This window comes from Trichosurus vulpecula, chromosome 5 (assembly GCF_011100635.1).
Source record: "Trichosurus vulpecula isolate mTriVul1 chromosome 5, mTriVul1.pri, whole genome shotgun sequence".
NCBI classification, from domain to species: Eukaryota; Metazoa; Chordata; class Mammalia; order Diprotodontia; family Phalangeridae; genus Trichosurus; species Trichosurus vulpecula.
In genome coordinates this window covers 45794286-45817017 of record NC_050577.1, presented here as the reverse complement: position 1 = coordinate 45817017, position 22732 = coordinate 45794286, and the positions used below count along the sequence as shown (strand labels likewise).

The window sequence follows — 22732 nt, the reverse complement described above, 5'->3', positions numbered from 1 at the left end:
GTATCTTTCAGCATGACATAAAAAGAAAATCACTAGTGATGACTGAGTTCAGCTCCTGGGGACCTCTGGCCTCCAGAGTAAAGAGGAAGAGCAACAATAAAAACCCCACAGGAACCCAATAGGAATTCAGAGCCAGACCCTCCTCAAGTTGTCTTAGCAGAATGTAGCTACAGCTCGCTAACCCATGAATACTGTTGGAGAGTCATACAAGGTCTATCCGATGATTTTTTCTAAAGAAATCACTTACTTTTCATATTCCAAGACTTATGAAAGTTGCATTACTACAAGAGGAGAGTTAAGTAGATCATGCTTAGCAAGTCTCCTTTTAAAAGATGGGCCTGACCCAGGAAATATCTCAAGGGAAAAGTCATCATTGGTACTCTTGGGACAACTGACTTGACCAAGCTTCCTTGAATTACCTTTGATGTGATGGTTGATGTTTGATCTCCAGGGAGGATTAATTCCTTCTTGTTCCTAGTTCTCTGCCTTGATCCCTCAGCCAAGTTTTAACAATAGGTTTCTAACCAAGGTCTCAGATGGAAGATAAAATTGTATATATTATGTTGCTTTAAGTTTGGAAGAGGGGATTAAATGGTGTGATTTTTGTTAACGGTAGGAAGACAAGCTCCACTTTCTTTGCCCCAGGGAAAGTCCTTCTGTAATTTGATTCGTTAGTACTATACCTTTTCCCAGCTCCTCGATTACACCCTGACTTTGCTTACTTAGATTTTGCAGGATCATTCTGTGATTCATCCACATGATAGCATTTGCAAAGACAGCTATTATTTCATCAAAGCCATCAGAGGTAATGGATTGTGGGGTAGAGAAGAAGAATGCTACCTCAAAGACACATGGAATTGTGTGACCCTTGACAAATCACTTAAACTCTATGACTGCTAAGAGAGCTGTCTTGTCCAGGAGATAATGTTCAGAGTGAGAAGCTAGAGGAATTTCAGCTTCTCAAAGTAAGTAATGAGAGCCAAAAACTTCCATTCCTTAAGTCATACAGGCATCTCATCTCTAAAAGATGTCAAGAAAGTCTACAGTGAGATACATTCTCAGTACTGTCATGGTTGCTTAAAAAAAAGTTTTCAATCAGATAAGCATTGCTACCACAACTCTTGTCCTAAAGTCAACTGAATAATAAGATATTCTGTCCTGAATACAGAACCAAAAAATGGTTCTAGGAGAACATAGGAATGGAAGTTAGGAAAGGAAGAGCCCCTGTGGGGACCATTTCAGGATGACTTCCTGCCATGTATTTTGAGTGATGCTTTATCACCTTCGCTAATAAAAATAAGCAACAACAGTAGAAAGAACACTGACTCTTTAGCCAGAGGATCTGGGTTCAAATCCTTCCTCTGACACCACCTTTGTGACCTTGGGCAAATTAACTTAACTTCCCTGAGCCTCTGTTTCCTCATCTGTAAAATCAGAGGGATTGAATTAATTGACCCAGGAGGTCCCTTTTAGTTTAGCTTTATGATCCTACAATTTTTCTTTTTTCACTAGACTCTGCTACTCAAGCAATAATATCATTGCCATTATGATAATGCCAAATTATAATTTTTAATTATTTTAATTTATTTAATTATTATCAAGTTATCACTGTCATTTTTTTTCTTGACTTCTTTCATCTCGTGGGAATTTTACTTCCTTGCCAGCGGGAGAAAGCTGAGTGCTGAGGAGTTTTAAAGCAAAGCACCATAATGTTAACACTGTGGATCCACGATCCCAGGGGCTCTGAGCACAAGGTCTGATTATCTAGAACAGAAATAAAATGATGCTTCAAACTCCTGACTACATGCCAAGAGCCTGGCTGAAACGCATTACCCTGGGGCTGTTCACCAGGCAGAGTTCTTCATTCTGCTGAGTCAGCCCTTTCCAGTAGCCCTCCTAACACCAAATGAGAACAGGATCCCTTTGGGCTCCAGCAAGGGGATCATGGAATGAAACAAGGAAATTCTTTCTAGAATTGGGGCTTAGGGGCTGACTGTGCCACTTTGCATAGTAGAAGATGGGAATGGGGAAGAGATTGTTTCATATTTGGGGGAGGGAGGACACATGCACATGTGTTTTTCAAGATCTAATATACAGAAACAGAGAATATAACACCACTTAATGAATACTGCATATTATGGTTTCTACACTCAGGGTCTAGGCTCATGAGGGTTGATGCTAGATTAGGCTGACTGAATAGAATGAGCCGAGGCTAACACTTAACAAACGGCTTGAATACCTTAGGACCCAGCACCACATTGTTTGATAGATAGTCTCACTTCTTTGCAGCCATGACTTAGAATAGACCATTTACTATAGTGACACCTTGACAATTCCCTTTGCTGTGTTTTGCTCTGGACTCATGATTTCATTGGTATGGGGAGCTCCATTTCACCAATACAATCCATTACACAAATACAATTTAGCTATCTGGGCTACCTGGGACATTGAGGGATTAAGGGATTTGTCCATAATAGAAAGGTCACTGAAATCCAACCCCCTTATTTTATAGATGAGTAAACTGAGGCACATAGAATTTAAGTGATTTGTCAAGGGTCACACAATTCCATGTGTCTTTGAGGTAGGATTTGAAAGTGGACCTAGGTCTTTCTGACTCTGAAGCCAGTTCTCCGTTCCTTATATCATGCAGCCTCCCTTCAAAAATTCAACATTTACACAGAAAGATGAAGCCAGAACCTTAAAAATCTGTGATCCTGGAGGGAGAGAGACTAGGACATGAATGATCATTTTCCCTCAAAAAAAAATTCATCAAATGAAAAGCTGAATCTGTAGAGTTCATTTGGAATGTTGAGTTTTCTTATTTGGAAATCTCTTCTGTACAATCTACAACTGAATATGTCTCCTGCTCAGTTTCTAAATTCCCAGCCTTGCCTCCCCTTACTCTGAAAACAGTATCAGACTTCACCACCGGCCACTGGAAGCTCCTTCCTGACACAAGGTGAGCAGCCCTGGGCACCTCAGGGCCCACAATGGGCACTTCCATTTAGCAGCCTTTCCTTGTCCCACTAAAGGCAGCTCTGTTAGACCATGCACCTCCAAAGCTCCACAGATATCTAGCTGTTAACAGACAGGACATTTCTGAGTTTGGTTTTAATAACAACTCAAAAAAAATGGGAGTGCTTTTTAGTCATCACCCAAACAGACGTGCTGAAGCTACACAGAAAGCATCACTATGGATGGCACCCTGGAAAGATGTGAGAATGGCCCAGTATTCAGCATCCTGTAAAGGTGTTGGGTTTACAGGACTTAATGTGGTTCCCTCACCAGACCCCTCATCATCATCATCATCGGCCGCCGTTGGCTCCTGAATCTCCTCTGTGAATGCCTGAGACCGGCTCGGGTAATTCTTGCGGTCTGAAAGAGTCATTTGTACTTGTGACCTCTCACCTGAGGTCTCTGAGTGCTGAACTGGCATGGAGGTAGCAAGGCCCTTGTAAGAAATGTCACCTGTCTCATCTTCTTCAAAATCGTTAAGGCAGTACACTTCATCCAGGTCAACGTCCAGGGTCCGGAAGCCCTTGGTGACAACACCGGGCCGGGGGTCCAGGATGCCCCCAAGGTGAGGCTGGGCCAACTGTTGCCAGTGGTGAAGTGTAGCAGAACCTTCAAAGGGGGAGCATCAGAAGGAGGAGAAAAATGAGGAGAAAGATGGAGAAGAAAAGAAAGAGAAGGAGAAGGAAGAGTTAGTATGAAGTGTCAAATATTCTCTTTTGCCCAACCCCCAATTCATAGAGTGAATAACTAGACGGATCCAATGAACCACATGTACGCACTTGAGCTTTCTGTGCAGGTGTGGCTGTACTATCATTTCCTAACACGCAACGGTGTTCTAAATACCATTCTTGAATGCAGCATAAACTTTGGGAATCAAATGCAATTTGTTTTGAAAAATGAAACTAGTTTCCAGTCAGAAATAAATGTGGAGAGACTATTCACAGACTTTCTTCCTACGCACAAAAAGGATAGCATAATCACACAGTATTGTGTTCTTATGGGATTTTCTGTTTTAAGGTAAACAGATTATAAATGCAATAATAGGCCAGGCAAGAGAAGAAAAGACAAAAAAAAAAGAATCCCCCCAAAAAATCCATAAAGAGAGTTGAGTGTGAAATTTCAAGCAAACACACCTTATTGGTATTTGTGTAAAAGAAGTAGATTAGGAATGAAAGAATGGTGGTCATTTAAGTCAAGGGGAGTTTGAAAACAATGAGAAAAATCAGCCTACAGATCTACATACCAATCTATGTGCATGTAATATGAACATATAGATGTATCTATAAACAAAATGTGCACATACACATATACGTGCATGTATATGTGTCTGTGTTTTATATTTATATGTAAATAGCATATTATATATACACATAAATAATCATTGAAAGACCATATAACATACTAACAGAAAGGGTTTACTAGTTAAGCATATCCTACTATACATGTCAGCTCCATCCTTGGGTAAATGATATTTTAGGAATGGCACATGGGCAGAGGGGGACAGGGTAAAAGAGGTGTGAGATATTAAAAAAAGAGGGTAATTCTACACGAGGCAGTGATCCGCCGAGATGATTTATTACGCTGGAGTCAGATAACATTAGATATGGTTTGTAATAACATTAGCACCTGGTGACAAACCCAACCAGCCAGTATCCATTAGTCATTCATGGTCTAAGGAAAGAAGGGAGTAACAGCTTCCCATCCCCACCTTCTCTCTCATACACACACACACACACACACACACACACACACACACACACACACCCCAAACAGTATGTTATACTTTTGTGTCACTGATTAATCTCACCTCCCGAACCTCTTGTAGAAAACAAAGAAACTGGAGACCTTTTAAACCCTGCTCAGTTTCTAAATTCCCAACCTTGCCTTCCCTTACTCTGAAAACATGTATCAGATGAGCAAATTAACGAATGTTAGGACCCAGCTAGGCTAAGTCATGTAACCTAAGGGGGAACAAAAATGTCCTAATTACTACATTCGTGTCACATTTATACAAACCTTTATTTCCTACCCAAAGAGAAATGTAGGGTTGGGACAGGTGACCTTTAAATACAGCTTTCTGATAGAATGAGTTTTGTGCCTGATACTAAGACAAGGCAGTGTGTCATAATGGATATCCTAAGCTTTGGCTTAGGAATATAATTTCTAGGCATTAAAGCATGTAAACCCACGTGAAGCTGCCTAACAAAGGAAATTTAGCAAGAGCATAAGTTCTGTTTCTGGCATAACCAGGTGGTTTGACACTAAGCAAACCACTATCTTCTCTGCATTATGGGTGACTCTCTAATACTTTAAGTTACAGAGAAGATGGCTTAGTAAAGGCATTAGTAAAGGGAATTTCCTTACTGGGAGCACCCCACACAGACTGAATCAAACGTCTATGTCCAGACCATTTTTATGAATTAACTTTTGAAAAATAACCTATTCAGAAGCTGGGGAGATTATTTTCAAACAATTTTCTTTTATTATTTGTCATATTTTAAGGAGATAGTTCTATACATCAGTGAAATCGTAGGTCCAGACCAAAAAAAAGAAAGACATTTCGGATTGTCTCTCCCACGTGAATGCCTCCCAGATAATTTCACTCTTTAATTACTAAGCATGAGAAAAGAAAAGACTAGTCACTCTGGAGTGGTTAGTGAACTCCTAACAAGTCAATCTTCTGTCATTAAATGGACAAGGTCGTAGGCCAGGAGGCAACAGGCTCTTAAGATCTGTGGGTTATTAGCAGAGCTGCCAATGACACAGCCATGTCTACAAAGAAAGGAAGAGAAGAAAGAAGACAAAAAAGATAAAGTGACAACAAAAGGGACAGAACAGGGTGAAAAGGAGGAAAAAAAAAGGGAAAAGTATAAAGAAAAGTTGCCAAGGGTGGCAAACAATAAGGCCTTATCAACTAACCCTCTGGATTGCCACTCAGCAACACCCATGGTATGATAGGCTGTTTGGCCCTATTTTTGGAGATCCTCCTGGAATGACCTCTCAGAGGCAATCCTTTGCCAGGGTGTAATCTTATTCTCTAGTGTAAACTGATTGTATTAAGCCAACTCTTTTCTGTGGGTCACCTCGCTTGTATGATAGTGGGCCCCACTGACGCAACAGGCCAGACTTCCTACTCCTGGCAACAAAGCTTATCTAGGTATAAACTTTTCAGGCACACCTAAAGTCACCTGACTCAGGATCTTATGTTGGTAGGGCATCTGAACTATTACCAGAAGTCGATTTATACAACTTCTCAATCCTTTTAGATTATGGGAGAGCGAATACTGAATATCACACTGACCTTGGATTTAGGAATTCATGGGTCAAGTTCTCTTTCTGATGTACATATGTGTGGTTTGACATTATTAGCTTCTCTGTACTCTGGCTAACTCTCTAAGATAAGCTGCAGAGCAGATGCCAGCCTTCATTGGTAAAAGGAATTTCCTTACAGGGAGTTCCCCACACGGATTAAATCAAATGTATCCAGACCATACTTACAAATCAACTCGTGAAAAAAAAACAACCCATTTAAAAGCTGGAGAGATGAAATGTTCAAGAGGATTTTCTGGAGTTTGGGAGAGTCAGAGAAATTACTATCTCCTGAGGAATAAAAAAACTGAGCCAAGCCCGAGATAACAAGCAAAAAAACATTTGCATCAGAGCCCAGAAAAGAAATACTGGGTCAGGTCACAGGGCTGGATCTGGACTTCCCCAATTCTTGTGAAAGGAACTTGGGGACTCACTGAAACATGATGGAAAAGGCAATCTAATGGACAGAGCTTTCAACTAAGAGAGGAGGTCTGGGCTCAAAATCAACTCACTGTGGAACCCTGACAAGACCCGTGTCTGAGTTTGCCTGTCTATATAATGGGGGCAATAACCCTCTCTTTACCTCACTGGAAGGTTCTAAATCAAAAATTAGGCTACAGAAAGTACTTAACATTTTTAAAGATCCTCTATAATTTCAAGGCATTAAAGCATATAAGCCCACTTGAAGCTGTTTAACAAAGGAAATTTTGTAAGAACCTAAATCCAGTTTCCAACAAGTTTCAAAGACATTTTTTGTATACTGTGTACCTCGACCTTCCAAAGGAATGCAACAGGAGCATTGTTTACGCAAGGAAGAGGGGCACACAGGCCTTGCACCCACCAGTCATAGGAATGAGGACAATAAAGTCCTGGGAAAGATTTCCTATTTTATACAAAGTCACTTTTTATTTGCCCTAAAATAAAAATGGTAAGATCCTCCTTAGACATTCTAGCTGCACGCTGCCATGCGCTATTATGCAATTTAAGTATCACCTGTTAGGAGCTACAATTTAGTAGGATACTAAGAGCTACCTAAAAAGAATCCACAATACACAATACTTAGGACAGCAGATAATTCTGGTTTCTCTGCCAGAACACATCATCCCATCCTGCCCCAACAGCATTTTTGAATCTTTACTAACCTTGGATTGTATCTGTTTTGAGTCTGTAGGAGTTCCTCTTCTTCTGTCCCTATCATCACACACTCTCTCTCTCTCTCTCTCTCTCTCTCTCTCTCTCTCTTTCTCTCACACACACACACACACACACACACACACACACCCCTCTCCAGGTTGATATCTCTTTGGGGGCAAAAGGCTTGCAGGTCAGGGCATTTGATACCAAAGTTCTACAAATAAACAAATCAGCAACCTGCCTGCCTCACTCACCTCCTAGTCAACTATGAACATGAGTCAGATTATACCTGGGCTAGGCAAACAAGGAAAAAGGAAAAAGAGGAAGCCTCTCCTTTCCCTTCCTACTAAGAACTAGGTTGAACACAAAGCTATGAACAGGGAAGAAAAATTAACATCTTTGTCAATAGCCCCTCCTTTGTTTATCCTCCTTCCACACTGACCTGTTCCAGATAACACTACAGGAAAGGCAGGTTTTGTAAAAACTAATTTAAGCCAAAGGCATATACCCCAAATGCAGAAATGCATCTGTTCTACAATATATAGCTTGAAGTTATGTGCCCTATTGCTAATTATAGCTTAAACTCCTTCCTTTGGAAATTCCATTTAGGTTTTAACTCTTTAGAAGGGCTGAATGCAGAAACCAATAATTTTCTCCTTAATGTGTGAATGTTTTCAGACGGAATGCTTTATTCTTCATCTAGCCAAGATATCAGGGCTGGATAAATATGGGAGAGGGCGACTAGGTGATGATATGGATAGAGGAGGTACCTGGCTTGAAGTCAGGAAAAATCATCTTCCTGAGTTCAAATCCTGCCTCAGACACTTACTAGTGGTGTGACCCAGGGCAAGTCACTTAACCATGCCTGCCTCTGTTTCCTCATCTGTAAAACAAGCTGGAGAAGGAAATGGCAAATCATTCCAATATCTTTGCCAAGAAAACCACAGAGTTGTGAGAGTCGGACATGAGTAATCAACACAACAAAAACTTGCTATCTCTCTACAGTGATTCTCCAAGGTAAAACTAAAAATCCAGTCCAGCTTAAAGTGATAAACAGAAAATTAAACACACAGATGAGAAAGGCATGCATGAGAATGATGATAGATTATTTAATATGTCCCTAACCCAGACTCTCTCAGTCCCCTAAACCATAGCTCATGTTCTCTAGGTTTCTACCTGAGCAGTAGCACAAAGGAAAGGGAGGGAGGGGGAAGAATTGAAGATTGCTGATATCAGAACTAGCCACAAACAGCAGGTCTGGTACAAATGGTCTGTCATCGTGCTGACAGGGCTTCTGGGATACTCAGTTGAAATCAAGGGGATTTTTCAAATTAAACTTTTCAGACATAAAAAGTAAAGAGGGACACAAAGCCTAGATAGATCTGATAAAACTGCCAAGCTAATTACTTAGATGATCATAGTGGAACTATCAGAGGAGCTTTTAATATAAGAATTATCCATGAGCCAGACTAGTAAAATAACGCTTGATTCTAGGATGCCAGTGAATTCTCTTTCAATTGGGCACAGGGTAGGTGGCAGGACTTTCTAAGCAAAATTCATCTTGTAATTTATCCTTCCTTTTTGTTTGTTAAATTTACCTTAAAGCTCTTGCCCAACACTCACTCCCAAACTACATTATGAGCTCAAAGGAGGTCCATAGATTTAGAGCTAGAAGGGGCTTTGAGAAAAACAAGGTAAAGACACACTTGTGTAATTTGTATAAAAAAAACCTAACCTATTATTTCAAAGAAGGAAAAAGGCACCCAATGTTATGTATTTAAGTTTAAACAATAAACCCAAAGGAGACACCCTCATGGGACCCTAAAGGGAAGAACAATCCAACTACAGCAGGGGAAGGGGAAGTGAAATGGTAAAGCTAACATAACATAATCACCTCTAGAGAGAAGGAAAGGAAAAGAAAGGCAGATAGAAAGATTATGGAAATGGAAGATTTTATTGAAAGAAAAAAAAAAGACAAGATTGGAGACCAGAAACAATCACAATGTTTGCAAGTAACAAGCAACTTAAATGAAAGGGGACCATTCTATTCCCAAAGTGCTGGAAGGCACCTAACGGAAGACTATTCAAAGAGAACTTATTTTGCTTGACTACGCATATTTGTTACAATGATTCTTTTTTCTCGTTTTTTCATTGGGAGATGGAAAAGTAGAGAAAGTAGATGCTTGTTAATGGAAAAAGAAATTTAGTTAAACATTTCTAATGAGAAAAGAAGACTGTACTGTGAGAAACAGCAGAGTTAGTCCAACAGGGCACTTTGAATGCAGCATTTGAGGGGCAGGAGGACACTTTCTAAAACTGCTTTTAGGCCTGAAATGTGGATTGCTGCGGGAAAGTGCTGTACATCTTTGGTGAGACCAACATGCAGACAAGTTACATGACAAAGATAAAAGCTTCCAGTGGAAAAATGGGAGTAAAGGATCATAAAAGGACACACAAAAACCTTCAGAGGGAGGTGGAAGTTGGGATATCACAATCTCGAAAGAATCAAAAATAGGCTGGGCATGATGGCATATGATTGCAATCCCATCTACTGAGGAGGCTGAGGCTGGTGGATTCTTCTGTTCAGGAGTTCTTAGCTAATCTGGTTGAGTGACCACACCAACAAGGTAAGCCTCTAGAATTGGGGTTCACCAAGGTGCCTAAAGAGAGAGGCAAACCAGCCCATGGCAGAAATGGAGAGTCAAGGCTCCTGTGCCCACTGGTAGTGGGTTGAAGACCTTGAGTAGCTCCTGCATTTACAGCCTGGATGAGATAGGGAGACCCAGTCTCACAATTAAAAAAAAAAAAAGAAGAAGAAGAAGAAATAAAAAAAGTTGAGTTTTTCCAAACTCAGTCACCAGTAGTGCTCCTGAAACAAGAATTAGCAAGCACTGGAAGAGACTGATTCAATGGAGTTAAGTAAAAGAGATACTTCCAATGTAATGTTTCCATACTCTCTGCTATAGAAGCCCATTATCTTTGAGAATGTTTTGTGTGTGTGTGTGTGTGTGTGTGTGTGTGCGCGCGCACGCGCGCGCGCGTGTGTGTGTGGGCACGCGCGTGTGTGTGCGTGCTTGCATTTCCAACTAAACTGCAATGTGCTCATTCTAAGAGAGGACATTTGAGCAAACAAACCATTTTTACTTGGCCAATGAAGGTCTGATCTAAATTAGTCGGTTTTGAAACCCATATTTAGGAAATCAAAGCTGGACACAAATTTTCTGCTCTTTCCAAAGTCCCAAGCATGATGTAATGCGTTTATGAACTCCTAAATAGCTTCATTATATTTCTTTAACATTTCAGAAACATGAAAAAAAAAAGAATTGAAGGAAAAAATAATTAACAAAATTAATTTCAATTGAAAAATTAAGTTTGGACTGAATTGCTTTTCAGCCCTTAAAAGCACGCTTGGTGTTCAGGGAACTTGGGGGGAAGTTCGTTTTTTAGATTTCAACAGTAAGTGACTAAGGTTTATGGTGTTAAGGCACTCTCAATGGATTTCAAACCAGCAACGGGGGTGGCTATCTTTAAAGTAAAAGGAGTATGTATTGCAGAGATTTCCTGATTTACGATGGTGGATTAAGGACCAGAGAGAGTCACCAAGAATGACTGAGAGAGGCCGAGGCCCTTTGTTATCACCTTCTAAGGGTTTCACAATCTGGAGTTTCTCCGGCAGGTAAGAGCGGCTGCTGAATGACATTCCAGAAAATCCGGTGAACTCCGAGAATCTTGAGTGGGTGCCCAGGGACATGATGCTTTCAGTCGGAGTGAGGGAGCCACTGTGAAGCTCGCCCTTCTCTGCCAATTCCCGTAGCTTCCTCTCCTGCTCCTCCTCAAAGAACTTTCTTTCCGAAAGGTAATTCTCCCGTCGAAGCGACAGTCGCCGAAGGGCTATCTCCAGGTCATGGGAGCCAGGGGTCCCTGGAGTCCCAGGCTTCTTATTCTTGTCCTCATTTCTAGAAAAGAGGATGATAAAGGGGGATGGAGATGGGAGGATGAGAGAATGTCCAAGGGAAGGAACTTCAAAATGTATAAATGCAGTCAATTTTTGGATCTTGTAGGAAATTCTACTCTTGAGGCTTATAATTAAGAAAAGCTATTTGCCAAGAATAACAAGTTAAGTCTGAAAGAAATAAGCTTACAAAACAAGTGCATGCAAAGAAAGTTATTCAGGTATGTGTCCAAATAATTTACAATATGCCTACCTATGAAATTTGCCACCTTTGGTAAAATTAGAGAAAAGTCTTTTTCGGTGGGATAAGAAAACTGCATACTGTTTTAACTGGCTCTTCCTGATTTTCTAAGAACTTAGCTAAGTCTCAGCTTCTGCAAGAAGCCTTCCCCAGCCCCCATCTGGTGACTTCTTCTCTGAGACTGCTTCTCTCTACTCTGTACATATCTTGTATTTAGCCAATTATCGACCTGTCATTTCTCCCACTGGAATGTTAGCTCCTTGAGGGCAGGGTCTATTTGACTTTTGGCTATGTATCTCCAGCAGGCACCACACTGCCTGGCACATAATTATGCCTTTATAAATGCTTGTCAATTGACAGAACTATGCTTAGAGATATTTTTCCTTCCTGAATTAAATGAGCAGAGACTTGTTCATCATTTAAAAAAACAAACACTGTTGACCAATGGGCCTTGACTGATCATTTGGCCCCAAAAAGGTTTGTCCAGGTTAAAACCCATTTTAGAGGACAATTGAACAGGCACATGTGGCAGCTCCCAGAACTGATCTCACTGTGCAGGAAGCTGAGGTACAATATTTTATAAATTTCAGAACATCAGACGCCATCTTGTTCCAAGCCAAAAAACAAGAATCCCTTCTTATCTGGAGTATGACCTTGGGAAAATCCCTTTACTCCTCTGGGCTTCAGTAACTTATCTATAAAAAAAAGAACCAATTTGCATCACCTACATCTTGGGATTGTTGTAAGGAGTCTGCCTTGGACACCACAGAGCACAACAGAAGTGTTGGTGTTACTATTATTCAAGGCCATGTATATAGCGCTTTAAGATTTGCAAAGCACTTATATGTTACTTACATTAATTCATCTAAGATAATATAGCTAAAGTTATGATGTTTTCTTATTAAAGTATGTAGGGCAAAGGGTTCTAAAAGCCTACGGTGAATTGTACCAAGGAAAAACAAAACTACCCAGAAGGGCTAAGTTCTCTATCACACCAATGCAGTGACAGTTCTCTGATCTACATGCAAATATGACTCATGCTTACATCATAAATATGATTGCCCACGGGACTGTCTACCAAATATTTGAGTACAGCCAAACTAAGAAAGAGGGGAAATGGTTTCATATGCCTAGCTGGCCTCCCAGCTTCCTCTTACATTCCTCCAAATTTCATTCAAAATGCAGAGAGTGTGGTGCAGCAGGGAAGATGCTGAACTCAAGTCAACAAGATTTTAATTTGAATCCTGACTTTGCCACTTACTGCTTTGCCACCCACTACCTTAGTACCTCAGACAAGTCCCAAATCCACTCCAAGTCTCAGGTTTCTTCTTTTCAAAACCAAGGGTTTGGACAAGAAGACATCAAAAGACCCCATTAGTTCTAGATCTAGGATCTCCTCAAGCAACAGTGTCATAAACTGACTGGCTAAAGAGGTTTGGCAACTGCAATGCCCTTATCTGACCAGCCCACATGCTTAGGCACATAAGCCAAAGCTTTCCAAAGACCAAAATGGCGCCCAAACCACATCACCACACCTCACTGACCCCATGTCCGATGACTCCGTTTCCAGGATGATGCTGTTGGTCTTGTTGTCAATCATGATGTTGGTGATATCACCCCCATAGAGGCTGGACCTTGGTGTGCTGACACAGCTGGAGATGATGGAGTTCATGGCTGAGGACTGGTTGGAGCCTGGGATGTTCATGGGCGATGGAGTCAGGGACCGCTGCTTGACCACTTGATTCATGTTCCTCACAGCCTCAAAGACGCGCTTCTGATGGCTAGAGAGAAATAGGTATGAAATCGCAAACAAGCAAGCATCAGTGGGGGCCAGAATCCAGGAAAAATAGTACTGAGGAAACTAATACCAAACAACCAGCTATTCCACACCCTACAAATATTTCTGAGTACACAGCATTTGCCAAGAAGCTCAAAAACCTCTAGTTTCTTTTATAATCCTTCCTAATGAGAGTATTTACAGTGCAACCCTTGGTGGTACGGTGGACAGAGCACTGAACTGGAGATAGGAAAACCCAAGTTCAAACCTGGCCTCAGCCACTAACTGGCAGTGTGACCCTGGACAAGTCACTTAATGCATCTGTTTCTCCATCTATAAAATGGGACTGATATAGTATCCACTTCCATGGGCTGTTGTGAAGATCAAACAGGATATCTGTAGAGCACTTTGAAAACTTGTAAAAGTGCTTTATAAATGCTAGCTATTATTCCTACTAAAATGAAGGCCCTAAATATTTTGTCTGTGCCCAAAGGAAATGCTGCAAAATCCAATAATGACTTGTATTTCTAGAGCGTAGCTCAATACATTAAAACACTGAAGAGACCTGCTTTAGGTCACCCTCCTCCTTTTAGGCTGAGCAGCTTTTCAAGTCATTCAGATGCTCTAAATGTGTAATTTGTCAAAAGAGGGGAACTGTGCCAAACAAGAACAGGCATTTCTAAGTGAAGAATTATTCATTTTTAAATTTGTTTTAAAGGAGGGGAAAAAAGAGCCAATTGCATTAAAATGACTTTAACAAGCATATGAAAGAAAGCCTGGGCATTCATGTGTATCTGTTTATCTAAGCCTCTAGAAATGCCTTTCTTTTGCAATAATAATAGCTTTGGAGGATGTGCCCTTTGCTCAGGTGTAAATTTAGAATTTTCAAATCATCTCATGCACATTACATTCATTGGAGCCTTAGGACAACTCCAGGACAGAAGTCATGCATGCAAGTTACTACCATCTCCCTTTTCTATGCTAGGAAAGTGAGGCTCAGATATGTTAAGAGACGTGGCCAAGGTCACACAGTGAGGAAGTGTCGTTTTGGAAATCAGTACATAGGGAGAAAGAGAGGTCTTCATTTTTTTTCTGCGGGTGTCATGGATCCCACTGACAGCCTAGTGAAGGCTATGGACACCTTCCTTCATCTCAGAAGAATATTTTTAAATACTGAAAATAAAAAGATTGCAAAGAAAATATACTGAAATAGTTATCAAAATAAAAAAGAAGTTTGTGAAGCCCAGGGTAAGAACTCCTCTCTGAGAAGGGGATCTTCATGAATACCACATCAGTGTTTATAAATCCAGTTAAAGAAGCAAACCAAACAATATAAAGGAGAAAAGGAATATTTCAGACAGTTTTCATAGAGAAAGCCAATAAAGTAAAGGGAAAGCCAATTCTGGTCACATCCCTTAAATAACTCGCTTTCCTTATTTTCTCTTTAAAAATATTAGATTAGAAAACCTTGTTTTCCATTTTTCAGGCAGGCTAAATTTCAGTATCCCCACCACGGTATGAGTGTTTCTTAACTGTCCTCAATCTGGGTGGGAAGCACTGTTGGTCTCCTGAGTTGCCATTTCTAATCACTACCAGCTAACAGTCAGTGAGTCAGTCACGGTGAGCATTAGAAGGAAGTCTGTGGGGCCATTACGTTATGTCTGGAGATTCAGGTTCTTCCATCTGTAGCTCCTTTCGCATTGATCCTTCTATCTCAGCCGCCAAGGAGTCCTGGGCAAAGCCAAAAGAAATCTAAGTGAGTGTTTTTCACTTGAGACAGTCCTGAAACTGGCAACTTGATCATCCTTTTGATGGCCCTGGCAAAGAGGGAGGTAGCTAGGATACTATTCATATGATTAGCCTGAATAGTATGATCTGGGAGAAATTCATACAAGGAAAAGAAACCTTTTTTTGGGGGGGTGGGGAGGAGCAAGTAGGGAGTGGGACCATGGATTTCATATGAACAGAGAGCTCTCAGTGATGAAACTCCTTCCACCAAAGTGGATCTGCTCTGCAACTTATAGTCAGAGAGTTCTGGTGGGACATTGAGCAGTAAAGTGACTAATCCAGTGTCACAGACCCAAAGGTCATCACAGGCAAAGCTGAACCTTGACTCAGAGGTAAGCCCTCTACCCGTTCGATTATTCTACCCGTCTCTTAAGCAAACTTAAGAAACAAACAAACAAAAATCAAGTGACTTCTTCATGTTCACAAAGCAGATGAAAAGACTAAAGAACTCTAGCATGTTTTAATTAAATTTTCATGGGTTAGCAAGCCTAGCCAAGTATCACAGAGATCACTGAGAAAGGGAATTGCAAAGTGTAGAAGATGGAGTGTGTCTGGAAAGATGTCAGTAAGGGATGACAGAGATGTGGGGTTTTTTTTTCAACTTTTAATTTTTAAAAAAATCAACTCATCGGGTCATATTAGACTACGCTGCTCTTAATTATTCTGATACGATAATTTTCAAATGAGAAAATACATATAAGTGCTTTGCAAACCTTAAAAGTACTATATAAATATATAATAATATATAATATATAAATACATATTTTTACATAACATGTAAATATATAAACATATAATAATAATATTATTATAAGTTCTTGAAAACCTAAACAGATCCAAGAGTTTCTTGGGTAGGGGCATTCAGCCACTACAGAGAACAACCCATTCATGACACCTGAGATGGTGTTTATTCACGAATTGCTGTAGCCAAAGAGAAAACTGCCCACCTGGTGATGGACCTTCCAGTGATAAGCCTTTTCCCAAAGTTAACTCTGGTCCTCAAACAACAAACCATCGCTGGACCTGCAAGGAAGGGCTTTCCGGGTTGATAAACACCCACCAAAGCTGGCGGCCCACTGGCACATCCTCTGGGAGGTCAGGGTCTCAGCATATGAACAGGACTTCTTATAATATATGAAAAAGATATATCCAGGCTGGCAGTTCTTATGAGAAGTATAAGGCAGCTAGCCTGATTGCTCAGAAACAGGACAGCCAGAAGAAGCTCTGTCTCCCAAAACTAATTCTCCCTAGCCAAAGGTTTCTGCCAGAATGCAGTAAAATAATTAGCCCAGACTGTATTTCTATAACATTTGGCATTTGGCAAGTTCCTCCTACTTCCAAAAGGGCTCTTTGGTTTTATTTTAAAGAGCATGTTGTGACTTATAAACAAGGGAATTGGCTCCTGAAAGAAGATGTTGGAAAAGACACAAAAGGCCGTCTATTAATCAAATCTACTATCCCTGTTCTCACAAAGACATCACTTGTTTGACCTGACCAGAGTGGGGAATGTTCTCTTGCACAACTCATGATGTCCAAAAGTAAAGTCAATAAATTTCCCCTTCAAACCCTCCCCACCTCTTCCAAACTTATCACTGTCCAGGGCACAGCCATCCTCCCAATCTCTCCAAACTGGAAACCTAGGAGTCCTTCTGGACTCACGCTCTCCCACTCCCCCTACTCACCCAAGAGCCAATCTGTTCCTAAGTTCTGTCTCTTTTACCTTTGAATATCTCTCATGTACAACATCCCCTTCTCTTCTCTGGGCCTGCTGCCATCTTGGTATGGGCCCTTATTGCTCCTCTCCAGTGGCTTCCTTACTGTTTTTTGCACAAGACACTCCATCTCCTAACTCTGCCCTTTCATTGATGACTACCCCGCATGTCTGGATTTCTCTTCTTCCTCAACTATGCCTCAGGCTTCCTTCAGGTCTCAGCTGAAATTGCACCATTTGTAAGAAAGTCCTTCTTAATGTCAGTGCCTTCCCTCTATTGATCCAATTTATCTTGGATATCTCTTGTCTCTACATAGTTTGTATGTTTTCTCTCCATTAGACTGTGAGCTCCTTGAGAGCACAGACTGTCTGGCATGTAGCACAGTCCCTGGCACACAGTAGGCACTTAATATTTGCTGACTTGACATATGTCTTCTCCCCCCTGTGCCTGTGTTCACGCTATCCTCCCACACCTGGAAGTCACAAGTGAAGTGACTTGCCCAAAGTCACACAGATAGAAATGTGTCTAAGGCAAGACTTGAACTCAGGTCTTTCTGGTTCCAAGGACAGCTTTACTTCCATTCCACCAAGGTGCCTTGCTTGTTTAATGGGACTGTAAGCTTCTCAAAGCAGAAAGTATATCATGCCCCTTCTGTACACTGAATGGTAGGCAAAGGGCTGGTTTCCAAGAAATAGCTGTTACTTTATCCTTCCATGGGGCCACTAGATGGCGCCATAGTGCCCAGGCTGGAGTCAGAAAGACTCATCTTCCTGAGTTCAAATTTTGCTTCAGACACTGGGCAAGTCACTTAACCCTATTTGCTTCAGTTTCCTCATCTGTAAAATGAGATGGAAAAGGAAATGGCCAATCATGGTATCTTTACCAAGAAAATCCCAGATAGGGTCATGAAGAATCATACAAGACTGAAACAACTGAAAAACCACAACCATCCTTTCATCTCTCATATTCACTATTCAATGCAGTTCAGCCCCAGGGCTGAGGAGGGTTCCTGCCTACTTATAACTAACTTAAGACCAATAACTCTCTCCTATGTATGCTTTAAGATACTAACTCCTCCAATAAATTATCAATATCTCGAAGAAAAATACCTCGTTTTGGTCACAGAAAGTAGTATGGACTCACAAATTTCCAACCCTGAAATAAATGACAAGAACTAAATGGTAAGAATTTAACTTTAGAGTGCCAAGAGGGAAGGCCACTTAGTCTATACCACGCCTGAACTGGAATTCCCCGGATGACATCCCTGACAAGAAGCCAACCAACCATTTCTTGAAGACCTCTAGGGAGGAGGAATTCATTACTTCCCCAGGAGGCCGTTCCATATTTAGATGGCTCTTTCGATTTTTTCCCCCTGATATCAAGTTTAAATCTCCCAAACTTTCACTTAGTTCTGTCTTCTGGGGAGAAAACATGACATATCTATTCCCAGTTCCACTTGACAGCTTTTCAAATATGTGAAGAGAGCTGTCATGTCTCCTCTTCTCTTGGTTAAACAGACTTAGGTTTCTTCAACCACATCTCATCTGGCATGAGCTCAGAACCCTTTGCCTGAAAGCATAGGGGTAGGAGTTTAGATCCATGATTTCACTGGTATTGGGAACCCCCAGGTGAGGACATTCCTTCTATCAATGCAGGTTGCTACCTGCTCTCTAACTTACAGCCTTAGAGAGTTGTCAAGAGTACAGAGAGGTTAAATAGCTTGAACCCAAGGTTGGATAGCTAGTATATGCCAGAGGTGGAACCTGAACACAGATCTCCTTGGCTGCAAGGTCAATAATACTGTCCACTATGCCATGCTCTCTGTGCTCATTTTATACAAGAATAAAAAATATAAACCAACACAGGCTGTTTGGTTTTTTCCTTTCCCTAGATCCCTGACCCTGAATGAAAAATATAGCTATCATTACTAGAACTGATAAATACCCATGAGAGTAGGAAAAATTTCCAGGCTACATAACAACACTTTTTTTTAAGGACTCAAAGCACTTTACCCTATTAACATCAGGCCAAGTAACCGGTAAGTGCTGAATGATCTGTTTTTCGTTCCCCTTTAATTAAATCAGAAGTGGTAGAGTGGAGATTATAGATAGGAACCCAAAGGAAGAAGCACAATCAGCCTTTCTAAACCAATTAACAAAGAGCCCCCAGCTGTGCCCAGATGTGACTCACACACAACAAATTTTTATTTCCTGCCTCCATAAACTTCCTTTGAGTGCCAAAGTCCAGGGATAAGTCCAAAAAGGCTAAAGCTAAACTCAGGCCTCCTAGGATCACAGATCCCATATGTTCTGGTCCTTTCTTTTTTACCCCAGGGGAACACTTAAACTCTGACAAAGATCAGAGGCTTCTATGCCATCGGGAGCCCAAGTCAACATAAATGCCCTCTGTTCACCAAAAGGATTTCTAGTGGCCTCTTCAGGAAAACCCTGATGTGTGGTGGTGTTAAAAACCAAAAATCCTGCTATATGTCCCAGTTCAGTCTGGGTGCTGCTCACCATGGGAAAGAGGCCCAGGGAGTGATAACGTCGGGAGATGGTGTTTGGCATGGATTTGTTGCGGAGGTTTTTCAGCTCTTCCTGCGCCTCATGAAGCATTTCCATGCATTCTGCATACTTGTCTTCCAGCTCCCGAAGCTGCAAGAAATCAGGAAAGATCCCAGAAGATTTGTACATCCTCTTGGAGAAATGGAACATGCTAAAGCTAGATTCTCCCAATAAGGAGACCAGCAAAATAAATACATCAAAGATGGGGACACGTGTAACTGGTCCTCTGCACAACTGAGCCCAATGACCCCGCAAAGGCTCCCTTTCCTGAAAATCTTTCTATTTTTCATTTATTTTCTTCTGGGACAATTGGGAAGATTACAAAAATGCCACCTAAAAAATATGAAGCCAGTGAAATAAGGCTGAATTATCTTTAAAGGGGATGGGATGACAATTTTTATAATTTAAAAAAATTTTAAATTTTCTTATTTTGATTTAAGTCACACTACTGTAAATGAGGCCTGACTTAAATGGATCCTATGGAGTAATAGAGAAAGGTATTATAGCTGGGCATAAAATCAAACCAAGGTTGTAAATTACTTAATACCTAAAAGATGCTCCTAAGGAAGAAGTGGTTGCCAAAATAAATGGAAAGACTATGACACAAAAAAGTGAACTCCAATCCCAATTGACATGAAGCCACAGTCTGTACCTCGGCTGTAAGTTGTCTCTGGGCATCTTTAGCTGCCCCCAAGTGTTGAACAAGCTCCTCATTTTCAACAGCACACTGGAAAACAGTAAAGAAAATGTATTTTTTAAGTTAAGGTGCAGCTCCTATTAGATTGCAAACTCCTTGAGGGCAGGCACTGTCTTTTGCCTCTTTTTGTATCCCCAGGGCTTAGTTGTACAGTGCCTGGTATGTTGTAAGAGCTTAATAAAGAGCTTATTGGTTGACTGATTCTCCATTTTCCTCTCAGTTAATCTCTTACAATTCTCTTTTCTAGAAAAAAAAAATTATCAATTGTTAATTATTTTTCCCTAATACGAAATTGAAAGCAGTTTCTTCTCTAATTCTGTGAAATAAAAATCCTCTACCTTCAAGACACCACAAAGAGCTGCTCCTAGGTGTATTTATCAAAGGCACCAAAGAATTCACAAGAAACCCTTAATTATTTTTGTTGCTTCAGATTTAGTTTCAATCAACTAATAAGCATTATGTACTTACTACATACCTGGCACTGTGGGATACAAAGATAGATATACACATATACATATAAATATAAATATGTGTGTCTATGTATAATATAAAATAGTCCCTGTCCTTGAGAAGCTCACATTCTATCAGAGGACAATGTAAAAATAGTTGTTTTATTTTTTTTCTTTTTAAAAAAATTTTAGATTTAAACACTAGAACTCAAATACGGAAAAGAGAAAAGAAAAAGAAACATATGTCTTGTTTTATAAAATGTCCCTTAGTGACCCTCAAAAGGCCAAATACTGCTCTGGATGGAGCATGGGTAGGAGGACCCAGCATACCATTACCTGAGTCCCACTGAGCCAACATCCTTTGTAAGATCCTGTATCTATGTTACATACTGCAGATTAATAATAGAAAAAGAATATTGAAAGCAAAGGATAGTATCTTATCCCTTGGACAGTTTATATTTGTTGCACTTATTCCAATGGAATATTATGAGATCTTCCTTGGAGATCCAATGGGAGGGTTCTTGGGTTCCTTGACTGAAAGGTGGACAGGTCCTTAGAGGCCTTGTCCAATCTCCTCATTTTGCAAATGAGGAAAAAAATGAAGCCCAGAGAGGTTTCAATGTGCCCGTGACCGCATGTAAGCATCAGAGGGCATGGAGAATAGGACAAACACGAAGATGAGGATGAGGCGGGACCTGTACTCCCAGAGGAAACCTGCCCACTAATGAGATCACAGAGGCACCTGAGCACTCGGGTAAATTCTGTGGCTTGAGAGAAACAACAGATAATCTAGACAGAAGAAACTTCTGATGATGTCTGATACAATGTGAACCTTTACAGGAGCACCCCACTTGGCCGGCCCTCCTCTGTACTGAAGCATCCCATTTGATTTTCAGACAGCTCTGACTCTTAGAAAACCTTTCCACACAGCAAGCCTAAATGTGTTTCTCTGAAGCCTCTGCCCTTCTATCCAACACCTTTAACAAATGATGATTTGTTCTCTTCATATTCTAATGAGACAGAACACACATTCGTATCTCTAGAGTTAGTCAACATGACAATCTCTATTCAGGAAACCAACACAAGGGAGGCAGTGTGGACTAGAGATGTGCATGTAAACAAAAAGACCATTAAAATAAAGACAAATGCTGTGTAATTATAATGCCCAATCTGGCTCAAGAAAAGCACCCCGACTCCTGCATAGGCTAAAGATCTGAGGGACAGAATAATGCATAAGGGAAAGATGTGGTCACTGTGTTGGATGCTTTTGCTCAGCCATTTTCCTTATTTCTTAATTACAAGAGAAGGGTCACTGAGTGGTCGTGGGGATACCTGGAAATTATTTTAATGTAAAGATAAAAGGTATCAATAACCTTTTTCTTATTCTTTTAAAAGGACATTGTCTCTGAAATCAGAGGACCTGGTATTGAATCTTGGGCTCTACTTATTACCTGGGTAACTTTGGGCAAGTCCCTCTCTGGACCTCAGTTCTTCATCTGTAAAATGGAAGTGTTGGACTAAAGGCCCTCTAAGTGGTCTTCCAGTTCTAAATTCTGAGACTACTGATTTCTATAGTGTGCTTTGTAAAGAGGCATCTCAAAAGATTAATGTCATTTTAAGCTTTAGTCACTTTTTCTCCAAAGGAGTGGAGCTCTATGGAAAGACCACGGGCCCTGGAGTTAAAAGATCTGGGTTCAGATCCTACTTCTGATGCTTACTACCTGTGTGACCATGTGGCCAAGTCCTTAATCTCCTGGGGCCTCAGTTTCCTCAATGCTAAAAATGAGAGATGGTCTGTGAGGTCCCTTCCAACTAGGATCCTAAGGAGACATCAAGAAAATACAAAACTAAAGGGTAATAATCGCCTTGTACCCCAAGGCCATCACTCTGAGAAACAAATGGAACACCAAGGTCTTACAGCCTTGGCCTTCTTCTGCAGATCGACTATTTGAGAGAGAAGATGGGTGATCTCTTCTTGCTGCCGAGTCGCGTCCTCAGTCTTCTTGGCTAACTCTTCTGAAATACTGGCGATCTGGACATTGGCATCTCCTGAGAGAGATCACACAAAGATAACAGCAAGGAGAGGTCAGAAGA

The 22732-nt window shown here is 40.8% G+C and overlaps 1 protein-coding gene across 10 annotated transcripts in view; it reads right to left on the bottom strand.

The window, feature by feature from the left end:
• Positions 1–22732, bottom strand: part of TRAK1 (trafficking kinesin protein 1) — a 238668-nt gene that overhangs the window by 18468 nt on the left and 197468 nt on the right. For 4 of the 10 annotated variants that reach the window (XM_036759409.1, XM_036759407.1, XM_036759413.1 and 1 more), the window contains exons 8-14: positions 22557–22687; positions 20145–20219; positions 19445–19582; positions 15083–15159; positions 13196–13432; positions 11098–11414; positions 3286–3624 (exon numbers count right to left, since the gene is read on the bottom strand). In XM_036759409.1, coding sequence (XP_036615304.1) covers positions 3286–3624; positions 11098–11414; positions 13196–13432; positions 15083–15159; positions 19445–19582; positions 20145–20219; positions 22557–22687 — 1314 coding nt within the window. Of the gene's footprint in view, positions 1–3285; positions 3625–9389; positions 11415–13195; positions 13433–15082; positions 15160–19444; positions 19583–20144; positions 20220–22556; positions 22688–22732 lie in introns of those variants that run through there. The other 6 variants (XM_036759411.1, XM_036759415.1, XM_036759416.1 and 3 more) reach the window with 3 other exon arrangements.